Here is a 13,874-nt window from a genome sequence, read left to right on the forward strand (position 1 = left end):
GTGATGGAACTTGACTAATGCCACTGACTCCAAGGTCACCTTCTGTGCGGCAACAATGGACTGAGCTGAGACTGCGTGCCTTCCTGCTGCGAACCAAAATGTTCAATAATGTTGCCATAGTTGAGTGCATCATAGTCTTTACTTTCAAAGCAAGATGACAGGTTTTACCATCTAAACGTAATCTCTTCATCTGTTTTCCAGGCAATCATGCTCGTCACTGTATTCATCATGGCCATGAGCAAATACTGTAGCTGAAACCATGTCCCAGGTGCCTCATACATACGTACATTAAGTAAGCATGACAGAATAGTGGATTTGATATCGAAATATGTGGGTATTTCTCCTATTTATCAGTCCTCCATCATGCTGTATAAGCATACTACTGTGAAGCCAAGCATGTTTAAACTGTGTAATGATGAGACACCCCTGATGTCTTATTATCGAGTACCACTGTACCTTTGGCGGAGGAAATCTTTCTGACCAAAACTCTGAAATATCAACGGCTAGAGCCAGGGCAGGAATTTCAGGGAGGCCATGGCCGTCATTGCCCCTCAATACAGTACACTCCAGTTTTTAAACCAATCCAGTATCTTTGATTAGCACAGGGCTGATCATGGATCAGATTGCAAATACCAATGTATTTATTTTACAGCAGATACTCTGCATATTACATTTAAAATCATCCCTAACCCTTAAATTCAGTTAATTATTTCAACGGACTAAAATCTTGTTTTATTTGATGGCCTTCCTGCCCTGGCATTTGGCCTTTGTACCCTCAACAAATGGACAACCCCAAAGCAAAGGCCATGTGGCCTTGCCCCTAACATGACGAAATTCCAGGCCTGAGAGCAGAACACCTCATCACACAGCTAGATGTAAACTTTCAGTTTTTATCTTTGACAGACTAGGGCATGTGCACAAGTTGGTTGTGAGGGCCTTGCACTTGGCCGGCCCCTCCAAATGGAGTACTGTTCAGTGTGTGTGTGTGTGTGTGTGTGTGTGTGTGTGTGTGTGTGCATGTGGGTGTGCGTGCGTGCGTGTGTGTGTGTGTGTGTGTGTGTGTGTGTGTGTGTGTGTGTGTGTGTGTGTGTGTGTGTGTGTGTGTGTGTGTGTGTGTGTGTGTGTGTGTGAACACCACATAAATACAAATGTGTAGAAAAAAAACTCACAACATCAGCATTTAGAAAACGCCAACGTGGATTATACACCAAAAAATCCGGAGCTTGTTTCCATTGTGGTCCACCTTGAGACACAGAACAGCACTTTAAAAACTGTACAAACAACCCATGAAACAAAGAAAATGAAAATTGCTTCTATGAAGTTAAAAGCAATACATATAGGACAGGCTGTACCCTGAGAGAATGAACCAATCGGCCATGGGGTCGGGAAGGTACTGTAGGTCATTCTTAGATCTTGCTAGGGATATAGGGATTTTCAGGGCTGAAGGGAGGGCATTCCACTGAGTAGTGCCTGCGTAATAATAACACATTTTCCCCCTTAAGTGTCCGGAAACTGGGGAGAACAAGATTATATGAACTTCCCCTGGTTAAACACCTGTGAAGTATTTGGGAACAGAAGCATTTAGGATCCTGAAGACCGGACACAGAGCTGAGATACTCTCTCCTCCACTCTACTGAAGTGAGCGGAGGTAAGATGAGACCGCCCGGGGTTCAATAGCTTTTTATTGGAGGTCTGAAACTTTGTCTTCAGTGGCTTGGAGATACCATTGTACCAGGAGGTACAAGCATAGTGACACTGAATGAGAGAACCGGCCACGGTCCCCATTGCACTACTGTTGGAGACATACCGGTAGATAGCCTGCCCAAGAATCCTGTTCTTTGGTTGACCTTTGAGATCACCTTCAACTATTCAACCCACCATTTCCCAGCTAGTAGACAAAAATAAAAACATCCTGTATGTTTCGCAAGGTCACAATGCGTATTGCAAAAAGTATGCTTTTTGTTTTTGATACTTTCATCTATGCGAAACTCCCATTTCAACATTGTAACCATCGCACATGAATGGAAAGTTCTGAAATCAAATGACTCTCAGTATCGAGACATGAGATCACGCCCTGCTGACTTGGCCCTGTAGGCAAAACGTGTGGGAATGTTTTTAACCCATTTGAGTATTAAATAGCCTGCTTTAGTAAGCTTATATAGGGATATATATATGAAAAATGTTGCTACTGATATACAAAATGTTTGGACAATACGGTAATATTACCAGAAACGCATAAAGAAATAGCCCCGAATTAACATAACAGGTCTGTAACTCTGTGAGTGTACACATACACATTTGTAAACTCTCAGAGTTAAGACGGTCCTTGCAAATAGAACTTTTGAGAACCACTTGTACCGGTTGGACTTTTCTAAAGAAAACCTGTAGACTCAGATTCAGTAATTGGGTCTTATCATCAAAATAATAACATTATAATGGGTGTGTACAAAAATCGTATTTGTTACAGTCAAGACCAAGTCTTTTCTACAGACACATTTTGGGGCGGCAGAGGGTCATGGGTAGAGTGGCCAGTAGAGCGGCCGGATAGGAACAGAGGTTCCCAGTTCGATCCCGGGCTCCCCCAGAGTTAGTGTAGAGTGGCCTTGACCTTGAGTAAGACTCTGAACCCTTTAATTGCTCCCGATGTGCTGGTTGATGCCTTTGCATGGTTTCCTCCGCCATCAGTGTATGAATGTGTGTGAATGGGTGAATGTAATGCACAATGTGAAGCACTTAAAAAAGCATTGGCCCGTTTTGATGACCCCTGGTTTAGTGTCTCATCATTTTATGTGATAAAAGCACCTTGAGATTTGTGTCAAATGCACTGCAAATGAAATGTGTTATCATGATTCATGATGTGAAAATATGTCATTTTAGCCGAGATGCTATACCACGTGTACAGTTGTGGAGCTGATGGCACTTCACTTTACTCTTATGTACCTGTACAAAATACGTAACAATAAAGTACAACCTTGAACCTTGATAGATCCCAACAGGGGTGGATGCAGGGGCTTGCAGGCAGCACTATTTTGGAAGGACAGCTTCATCCAAGCTGAATTACTTTTATTGGTTCTCAAACCTTTTAATTTCAAGGACCCCCAAGACTCAGAGATTATGCAAATGGAAGTGACAAACATGTAAGGGTCCCTGGACCCCACTTTGAGAACCACAGACTTACACAGTCAGTTATACAAGAAAGCAATAGATAGTAAGTGTGGGGCCTAGGCCACTGATGGATTGGTCCTGGCATGGGGGCTTCTAATCTAGCCTGACAGTGACGCGGGTTCGACTCCCAATCCCTATGACCTTAGCTGGGTGTCACTCCCATCTCTCTTTCCCATTTCCTGTCAACGTACGGTTTACTATCATCTGTTTACTATATCACGACACAAAAAAACTAAAACATATTTAAAAGAATAAGCGTGGGACATGCAACGTATTCAACCAAATAATAAAGCAACCAAGTGACAGTGTTGCACTGAAAGATGTGCGTGTTCACACACACGCACGTGCACCTACAAGCTCACGACACGACACCAGCACACACAGATGACAAAGGATGACCTTGACCACCATTGGCCAGTGAAGCCTCCTGCCACTGAAAGAAAGCATCACACAGAGATAGGAGCAATGGCGCCGCCCTGCACTAACCTACCAACTGTAGTAAGTAAGATATAGGACAATAACCACCTTGCTCAACCACATTAGATCTAAAACAGGTTTTGAATGTGGCTCTCATTTTATTGTGATTTAATTAAAATGACGTGTCAAAATCTCTTTACATCAGCAAGTTAAAAAAGAAAGGGAAAACAGAAGGGTTAGATTTTCACACAAAAGCAGTGTGCCAGTTAGGTTAATCCCTTTTTGTTTTGTTCATAAAAAAATATTTCTATAAAAGAATTAGTGTCAACAAAACGGAAACCGTGAAGGTCATGTAAATTACATACAATTCATACATACAATTACTGTTTCGAAGGAACAGTATTTCTAGTTTTAAAACTACTGAATTTCCCCCTTGGGATAATAAAAGTATCTATCTGTCTGTCTATCTATCTATCTATCTATCTATCTATCTATCTATCTATCTAATAACTGACACTCAACATTAAAATGAAGATTTCATGTACAAATAGCTTGGCCTATAAGCTTTCTGGCCGCTTGCTTATATTCTGAAGAAAAGATGTACAATGAGACAAAAACACAAACAGAAACAACTGATTGCAAAATCAATGCCTTTTTGATATTTTTTTTATTCATTTATTTGATTTTTTAAAGACGTCTGAAACATTTGTGGTGGCATCATTGCTGCTATAGCCTCTAAAAGAAGACCTTGAATAACCAAAGTGCTAGAATAGTTACATTTCAATGGCTTCACTCTGTTAGTAAGAATTGTACATCGAAAAATCTGCTCAGGTGAAAACACATATCAAACAAAATTGACAAAATTGATAGTTCAACCATATCAAAGGATCCTCTCTCCTCTGATTGACATAATTGGGTAAGGGGATACAATACCCTACGTGATTCACCTAAAAAAAAGAAAAAGAAAAGAAAAAGTCCTTTACATGGTTTTCATGTCCACAGCATAAACATCAGCACACTAAAGTCTGAGCCGTCACACCAGGAGAACACCACACTTGAACTACATGGGCATCTAATCCAAACCAATACAAAGAGAATGTCTAATGCAAAGTAATTGTTTGAAAATTAGCTATCAAAAAAAGAAAAGACAAAAAAAAACATAAAACAAAGAATTAAATAAAAAAATATGCTATTGGACACGGCATATACAGATTCTGAAGCCTAAAAAGATCACACAGTTTCAGAGTTAAACACAATTTATTTAATGCTTAAATAATTGTCTTGACCATCCAGTGTTTTTGTCATACAATATGCTATTTAGAGCTACAATCAAATAATGTCTTTATGTGACCTTAATGTGAGTAAGTTTTAAATTAAGGAAATACTTCACCAAAAAACCCAAAAATGAAATGCCCCAGTTTTTCGTTACTACCACAGCAGCCTTTAGAAAACCAAATTGACACACTGCTAAAATGGTTACAAACAATCTTACAGTGTACAGAGACTCCTATACCTTATAGCCAATACACACCATACAGTTAGAATTTTACAGCGAGCCAGCCTACTAGCATTTACATTCAGGTTATTTCTTTCTCGTAGCAGAAGCCATCCCTCGCTTTTACATAGACAGACAAGACATTAGACCCTTGAGAAGCTATAGGACATTTTTTTTCTTCATACGGTTTCCTCATTCCCAACATGATAAATGCTTTTAATGGTATCCTTTTTTTTAATTTAAAATATAAAATTGGTGACAAATGTTAGGGATATACGTGTACACAGATAAAGGGTTTCATTTTTCGTTTGAATACAGTGTTTGCAAACTTGTAAAAATTGTACTTAAAATAATGTGAACAGCATGCATGAAAATATGAGTACTCTGAAAGGCTGCTTTCGCAGGATTAGATCCATTCCCACTTTGGGAATTAACTGAAATTTGCAGAAGATTCTCTGGAAATTTCCTCTGTTAAAATCGAACCAGCTTTTTTTTTTTTCATATACAAACATTATACCTGCTATAATAATTAATTATACAAGAACATGTGAAGTTACACTCAAATCTTTCCTTAAAAGTGGAACCGTTTAGCTTCGATTAAATTTTGAATGCACTTGAAAAGTTCACCCTTCTCAGTGCATTCTAAACCTGCAACTTATCGTTTCTTTTTTTGTTTGTTTGTTTTTTTAAAAGAATTTTACACGTCGTCACTTTATATACAGAAAAAAAGCCTTCGTGTTAGTTTCAGTTTTTAAAAAGGAAGGAACAAAACCCCAACCCAAAACAATTTACATCCTGACAATAATGGGTCCAAGAAAAAACGATAAGGCGAGTGTTGAATGTGGATCTGGAGTGTTCATTTCAATGGGATTTTTGTTGCTGTTATTTCATTTACTTCTTTCTCGTCTTCCACCACTTGAATTGAGCTTTTGTGCCATCTTTGGTCACAGGGTCTAGTATTGTGTTCAGTTTCACCTGTGTGTTTGTGTGGAGGTGGAGGGGGTTCTCTGTAACGGGAGTGTTTTCCCATAGTCACGTCAAACAACGCTCCTCGATGTATCTCACGACACCAATGGACCAATGGCACGTATTGAGTCACACAAGACAAGGAAGCAGAATCTTCCTCCACGAATCCGCTGTTGAGAACCTCCCGGGTCCTCTTGATTGACAGGGGGAAGTGAGTTTTTCATGCTCATGCTAAAAGTCAGACGGGTCAAGTCTTCTCCCTTGAAAACCATGCTTTTGAAATGGAAAGTTGCACACTGCACCGTTGGGCCGTGAGTCTTCCCATTCTGGCTCTCTACTCCTGTTGTTCTTTCATCCCCCAGGAGACACGGGAAGTCTCTCTACACCTGAAAGATAGAAGAAATGATGCTTTACTACATTTATGTAACAGGGCAGAAAGGATTTCAGAGATAAATGCTCCATTTCCTAATGCCCAAAATGTGCATATAAATAATTGTGGTATTAAATGGAGAAGGAAATGACCAGTATCCTTGTATTTCAAAATAAGAACTTGCAGTCATAACTATTTGAATAAAATGTGAAGGTTTCGAAGATGCTTTTTGTTTTAACAATAACTGACAAGATCATCCACTGGTTCTGGAGGAGCATAATGGTCTGTGTGGGTTGTTATGGTGACCATAGTTACCATAGAAACTAGTTGCTAAAACCAGTCCTCACAACAACAAAAAGACAAGCACGCACGCACGCCCGCACACACGCAAGCACGCACGCCCGCACAGCCCAATATGTACCGGTATGCGTACCACTACCTCTGTAACCACCCAATGCAGACACAGACACAAAAACATATATGCATACTGACGCAACTAGCGAGAATTAACTACCGGTAATTTATTTGGCATTATGTAGGGGAACAAAACCAATGCAGAGGCAACCGGAAACCACAGCTGGAAACCACTTTCTTTTTTTGCCGAGGCCTAGACCCAGTGGTCACTTTGGAATGAGAAGCAGGCTTTCCTCCGTGTGGAAAGCCTGGTGATGCGAGGTTACTGACAGGGAGAAACACTGCCAATGCTCAGCTTTTAAGCTGTCTGTCAGTGACACAAAGATGCTACAGTATATCGTCGCTGTCGGGTGGAAACCTTGTATCTCCAAGTTTCAAATGTGTACGTTCTTTCACAAGTAAAGCCCTGCTTCATCATGCAAGGTCGTCGAACAGAAGTCGCACAGCCGATCTACAAGCACACAACGCCTCGCACCGCGAGGCGTTGTGTGCTTGTTTTCAATAGTTTAGTTCTTTTTTTTATGATAAAAACGAACAGTTTTGGACACACAAGGTTTCCACCCGACAACGACGATATGTACACTGGCCTCCAGTACATGAGTTATCTCTCAAGAAAGTCAGAACTGAACAGAGAAAGAACAAAATAATCTGTAACAGAGACCCCCCCACACTTCCTTCTTACCAGTAGCATTACATATTTATTTTGTCAAATGTGGTCTACTTTTTTGAAGTTCACTGTGTCTCGCCTCAAACTCAGTAAGCACAACTCCAGTATAGAATCTGAGTTTCTTCATCTCTTTCATTTCATGCATATCGAAGACTATACAGCAGAATGATTTCTATGCAACCTTCATAAATTGATCGAGGGCCCAAGACGGCAGTGGACTAACGAACCGAAAAAATGTTGAATGTTTTGTTTTATTTTATGGACACCATACAATAGTGCACTACCTGGCAGAGCACATCCCTACGAGTGAAGCTTCTTATCTCCTGACTTCCTCTCGTCTTTTCTCCTGCCATTCTTAGCTCCTTCTCCCTGTTGGAACAAACACCAATAAATATATAGATGAGATGTGTTATGCTAATCCTCCAAAGGAGGAGAGAAGTTGTAACCCAACACAGCAACCCGAAACAGCAAGCTTAGAGGAAAAAGTGACACTCCACGCGTCTTAGGAAGAGCAACCTGAAACCAGCAATCTGAACACAGTAGAACCCAGCAAGTGCTAGCATTAGTGTCACAGTTACCACAAGACACCTGGGGACTGAGAAATGACGTTAGAATTCACAGAGCCTGACAAGCATTTCAGTGCAGGGTTATAGCATGGATTAGTTCTGTAATGAACTAAGTTATGCATCATGTCAACCCTAATGGTTTCATGCTACAGCCGACACACAATAGTAGCACACCATCAAAGCAACTAGGCCATGGTCAGCATTCTCTTTGTAACACTGACACAAAGGAGAGACCGTCACACAACGTTCCCCTCTGAGGTCGGGTTCAAAAGGGCTTAAATTATCTGCAGTGTACCATTGAGTGGTTTTCTACCTTCCACCAACTGTGTTTTTGCAGATGAAGATTTTCATTCAGACAATGAGAAGAGGTCTGTGTCTCTTATGTTATACAGCTGCTATATCAAGTGAATCTGTTTGAGCCTTGAACCCTTGAACACTCTCAGAGGGAGAACCATTTCACTCTCGTCATGCCAACCTCTGGCTCCTCCTGGAGGATGGGACTGGGCCAAGGGTCTCCCAGGGTCCACATCCCCTCCTTGTCCTCTCCCTGGTCCTCGGGTGTGGGGGGAGACACACGCCGTATAACTTTCCTGATCACCTGCCGGATGTGCAGCCGTGGAAGTATGTGGAAGGAGGGAGGATAGAGGTTTTGAAGGAGATTAGAGAGGTTTGTTTTCCCTGTAATGGATGCTAAAGACACAAGGTCACAACTGAACGGCACAGGGGGACAAAAGTCACACATTACTTTTCTAGTGATGAGGTTACCGCCTCCATCGATGTACTGTTCCTCGGTCACAGACTCGCCTGGGATGTTCTTCGCCTGCTCGCCCTGATGATTAGGGGATGAATACAGGACCAAAAATGATTGGTTCGATTGTTAGCAATACAAAATGTTGAATTGAACAGCACCTCCACCACACTGCAAACCCACCTCAAGAGAAGAGAGCATCCAAGTTAGTAAGAGACTGAATGTTAGGCGACAAGACACCATAAGTTGTGCAAGCTTGCATGAAAATGCAAGCTTGTTTACAGCATATTCCAACAACAAAGTCTGCTGCCCAAAAGTTAAATATTTACAGATACTTTCGTATGGCTTGACGAACAAGCTAAGCCTTGCAATGCTCAATGTCGAACGACAAAGCTGGTCGCGGAAGCTCTTATTATATTAACGAAACACCGTGACACGCAGACTATTTTCAAGTGAAGTTGAGGAGTAGAGAAGAGAGAGCGAAGCACTGCTGAGATGGAGGAGGTGGGGCTATTGGACAGAGGTGTGTGTGTGTGTGTGTGTGTGTGTGTGTGTGTGTGTGTGTGTGTGTGTGTGTGTGTGTGTGTGTGTGTGTGTGTGTGTGTGTGTGTGTGTGTGTGTGTGTGACCAAAACAAATCGTTGAATTGTCATTTTGATGCTGCTGAATACAATTCATCTATTGAAACTCCTCAGTCAGGAAGATAAAATTAACCTATTTTGCATTTAACCTGGTCAAACTTATTAAACCACACAATTTAATCTCAGACGTGACCGTTTGCTCTCAAAAAGGCAAATTTTGGTGTGAGAAGGTTTGACACATACTGTACATACTGTACACAAACCCATAGAATAGAACCAAGAGGGAGGAAATAGAAAGAGAGCGCAAACTATGCTCAACTACCCCAACACCACTGCAATGCACACCAAAGTCCCCAGACTCCCCACCCTTGACTGTAGCCTGAACCAATCCAAACAGAACCAGATGAAACCAAACCAAACCAAACCAGGCCCTGCCTGCACGCCAGGTCAAGCAGGGTACCTTTAGAATGACCCGTCGCCGGAACACTCTGGTGGTAACAGTCCGTTCCTCGTCCGAGCCAGACTCATTACTGTACTGCTGCAGAGGTTATTATAAGGTCATTTCACAAACAGATATGCAAGTACAAAGAGGGGTGAGATCATTTAGTATCAGTGTTTTATCTGTTTCCAAAATGTTTAGCTCAAGACCCAAAAGATAAAGAAAATACCTCGTGAATGAATCACTTCAGCCCTATTTCAAAAAAGGAGAAAATATGCAACCTATAAGCTCACAACGCTTTGGAATGCGCCATGTTGTGAACTAATAGATCTGCTTGAAAAAAGAGAAAGAGGTCTAGTAGGGTTTTGAGTTGAACATTCGGTAATGTATTAATATGTAGAATCTGGTGAATGTGTTCCTGTATTAACAGAATTGCAGCAGTGAAGACTACTTCTATCTAATACCACTGCACAAGTCGTATTGATCGGTAGTGTTATTACCTGGACTTTCTTCTCAGACACCAGCGTTCCTTCTTCGTTCCTTCTGCCATTGGATGATTCCTGCGAGCCGCCATGAGGTGAGTGTTGTAAGTGGTCACCGTTCTGCCGAGATCTCGCTGATTCGACCCTGGACGAGGATGTGACTGAGTCACTGGAGTTCTCTTGGCTGTGTGTGTGTGGGGGCCGGGGGGGGAGAGGATAGTGAGATTAACAGAGGGACCTTGTAAAAGCTGCTTTAAAAAACATATTTTGTTATTAATGTAACACTTGCTACAGTCCAACATTGAAAACGACAGACACTTTTCCAAGATACCTTGAGATAAAAAAAATAAACAAATAGACCTCAATTCGAGATGGTGATTCGATTTTTGTAAATGACAAAAATCTATGTTGTTTATCTATTATCCTGGAGGGATGTATTCAGTGCTAACATAATGTCCGCTTACACAGTCAGATCCAGTGTTCATTCATCCATTTGTACACTGTGAATTAAGTTAACACTGACGATTTTACAGCATATGCTGACATTATGGTATAGCAGTGAGCACGGCATTGAGAAAGGTCCTGCGTGGTTACCTGTTTTCCTGTCTGTCCAGCAGATCCGAGCTGATGCTGCGGCCCGGCGTGGGTGGCTCCACGTTGACGCTCGACGTCTCGCTCTGCCAACCTGCTGGAAATGAACACACAGCTTTTTCTGCCTGCTCCACCCTACTGAGAATATCCTGCACCCTGGCCTCCGTCATCTCCTCGCCCTCCTCCGTGTCCTCCGAGCCTAGCTCCTTCTTCACCTCCTCCAGCAGAGACCGGATCTCCTCCGTTATTAATTCGTCGTCTCCATCTCCGCTGGCCTCCCTCTCCTCCTCGGTTTCCTCGTTGGAAGTGGAGTCGCTGGGCTGGAGCTCCCCCAGCGCCACCACCCAGGCCTGAGGGGAGAGGTCTCCCGCGGCCTGCTCCTCGCAGGCCTCCTCTGGTGGACTTTCTACCCCTGTCACGATAACCTCAACCACCTGGGTCTCTCCTTCACCGCTAACTGGAAACCCTCTACTCTGTTTATCCACACGTTCACCCACATCTCTCTCCTCACTCTCCCCTGCCTTGTCAGAACGTCGCCCTTCAAGTGCCTGGCCTGTTGGATCAACCCACTCAGTCCCCTGCTCCATAACCTTTAATTCAGATTTGTCTTTGTGTCCCAATTCTGTCAAAGGATCCCCTTCTATCAGATTATGCACCTCTTCTATCGCCTCAGCTACACACACTGTCTGCACCTTCCCAAGCTCTATGAGCTGTTTGTGTATCACGACTCTCTCCACCCCTGCGGACTCCCCCCTGTCTTCTGCAGTAAAGTTATTTTCCAGTGCCAGTGTAGGCCCGTCTACTGCCATCGACTCACTATTTCCTTCACTTGCTTCATTCCTTTTCTCGTCCTTTTCATTCCACTCCTCCTCTGCTTCTTCTCGTCTCACCCTGCCATTTCTCTCTACTGACTCTGCTGTAGCCATGGTTACAACCTCCTCTGGCTTCTCTGTCACTCCCTCACCACTCGCGTTCACACCTTGCTCCTCCGTTGCTCCATCGGGAGTCAGCCCTCCTCCATCCCCCTTGTGTACTCTGTCGGGCGTCAGGGGGGATACCGACGACACCGGCGACACCGAGGGGGAGGACGTAGAGTAGGCCATCTCTCTGTCTGACTCATACCTCTCGGGAGAGGAGAAGAACTTGGCCTTGCATTGGACCTCTGCCTCCTGGCACGATCTGTCCTCCTCCTCACTCAGCAGCAGCTGGTCGTTCAGAGCGATGTGGGGCTTGGTCACGGTGGGTGGGACGGGGTCGGGGAGTACGAAGACAGGGACAGACAGGGCGAGCTCACAGGGCCTGGGGGGGCTCCGAGGGGGACTGTCCGGCTCTCCACTAGTACCAGGCTCTATCTCTGGGCTCCAGGGCAGAGGCTGAGGTTGGGGGCCCGCTGCGACGGGGGTGTCTGGGTCGGGGTAATGGTATTGGTAGGGATGGTGGTGCGGGGCAGGGGTGGGGTTGGGGGTGACGGGGAGTTCAGGCTCCAGGAAGTGGGGGTCGGAGTGCAGTGTGGCGGGGGACTGCAGCTCCGCTAGGATGCTCTGATAATCTGTTGGTGACAGGATGACAAATGTAGAAACCAACACCCACGCACAAGCACATGAAACACTGAGTATGACCCATGCACACGGTCAAAACACAGACACCAACACATGCACACCTCGTGACATGGACAATGACACAGAAACTGGAGTGTATAGCATGTATCCAAGCAACCACGAGATGGTGATATACTGTACATTAACAACAGTGATACTGATGCCACAATGAGTCGTCGCCATACGGGCAATACGGCAACAGATGCACTGCATCAAATAAAATGACTTTACTATGGAGCTTGCTCATGTCATACACAAAGGTAAAAGATAAAAGCATATTGGGGAAAAAAATAACTTTTAACAGTATTTTAGCAGGCAAGATTGTTTTCTTATCTTGTGATGCTGTTAAAAGAACAGAGTCACTCACAGTGTTTTTGGTGAGATAAGTCATTGAATGTGAGACACACAGGGGACGTAAGGCCAGAATAATCATAGGGTGCAGTGGGATGAATGAAAATGATTACGATTTGAGTGGATGTTCAGTTACATGCTCACATGAGACACAAGAGAGATGAGAGAAAGACGAGGAAGGGGAGAAGCAGGGGCAGGAGAGGCAGGTGGAAGGAGGAGCTAGATGAATATTTCCATAGTGGAGGGATCACCAGGAAGGGAGGGAGCAGGGGGGACGGAGGACACACAGGTACACTGACAGAGAGGACAGGGGGACAGGGAGCGGAGTGGCGGGGAGGAGGGACCGGGGCTGGGACAACGAGATCCAGAGGGTGACACGGGAGGGAGACTGGCCAAGGAGAGGGAAGGGGAGACGGGACGGGAGGACGTGCACAGCTGGGTCCCCGGGGATGGAGTGGCAGACAGCGAGGGCCCAGCTGAGGGCAGGGAGAGGCTGGAAGACACCGGTAAAGGTTCAGACGGGGGACAGGAGGATAAAAGAGTGGTTGGAGCAGGTGTAGGAGTAGAGGGGACAGTGGCCACTGCGGTCGCAGGTTCAGGTGGGGCCGCGGTGGGAGAGGACGTAACTGCCGTGCACGAAGGAACAAGGGGGTCAAGCACGGCATCAGACGTTGTTGGGGGGATAACAGACGGAATGAGAGCGGGAGAGTGGGGCATGACCAGAGTGGGGGATGGAGAGGGAGAGGGAGGTACCGGGGTGGCAGGTAAAGGCGACGAGATGAGCGGAATGGGGGAGGAAGGGTGGGGTGAGAAAGGGTAGGAAGCAGACTGGTGTGGGTCGGCGGGAGCCGACTGAGAGCTGGCGCAGTGGCACGCGGCCGTAGGAAGGTGGGCGGGGTCAGCGTGGCCCCTGAGCATCTGAAACTGCGGCGGAGGTGCCAGGTCACGGAGGGAAATGGACGACTCGTAACTCGGAGAGCGGCGTGGGGACACGGGATAGAAGCAGGGCACAGAGGGAGGGGTAA

The 13,874-nt window shown here is 44.7% G+C and overlaps 1 protein-coding gene across 1 annotated transcript in view; it reads right to left on the reverse strand.

Moving 5' to 3' along the window:
• The window catches only part of LOC308297289 (ankyrin-3-like), a gene marked incomplete at both ends in the record, with an annotated part of 206,468 nt that overhangs the window by 2,807 nt on the left and 189,787 nt on the right, over positions 1–13,874 (reverse strand). Inside the window, 6 exons of the mRNA XM_080740702.1 lie at positions 7,799–7,863; positions 8,536–8,658; positions 8,806–8,889; positions 9,849–9,926; positions 10,328–10,493; positions 10,904–12,449. Of these exons, the coding sequence (XP_080596828.1) occupies positions 7,799–7,863; positions 8,536–8,658; positions 8,806–8,889; positions 9,849–9,926; positions 10,328–10,493; positions 10,904–12,449 (2,062 nt within the window). The remainder of the gene's footprint in view (positions 1–7,798; positions 7,864–8,535; positions 8,659–8,805; positions 8,890–9,848; positions 9,927–10,327; positions 10,494–10,903; positions 12,450–13,874) is intronic.

Source organism: Nannobrachium achirus (assembly GCF_963921795.1).
Source record: "Nannobrachium achirus genome assembly, chromosome: 13".
Lineage (NCBI taxonomy): Eukaryota > Metazoa > Chordata > Actinopteri > Myctophiformes > Myctophidae > Nannobrachium > Nannobrachium achirus.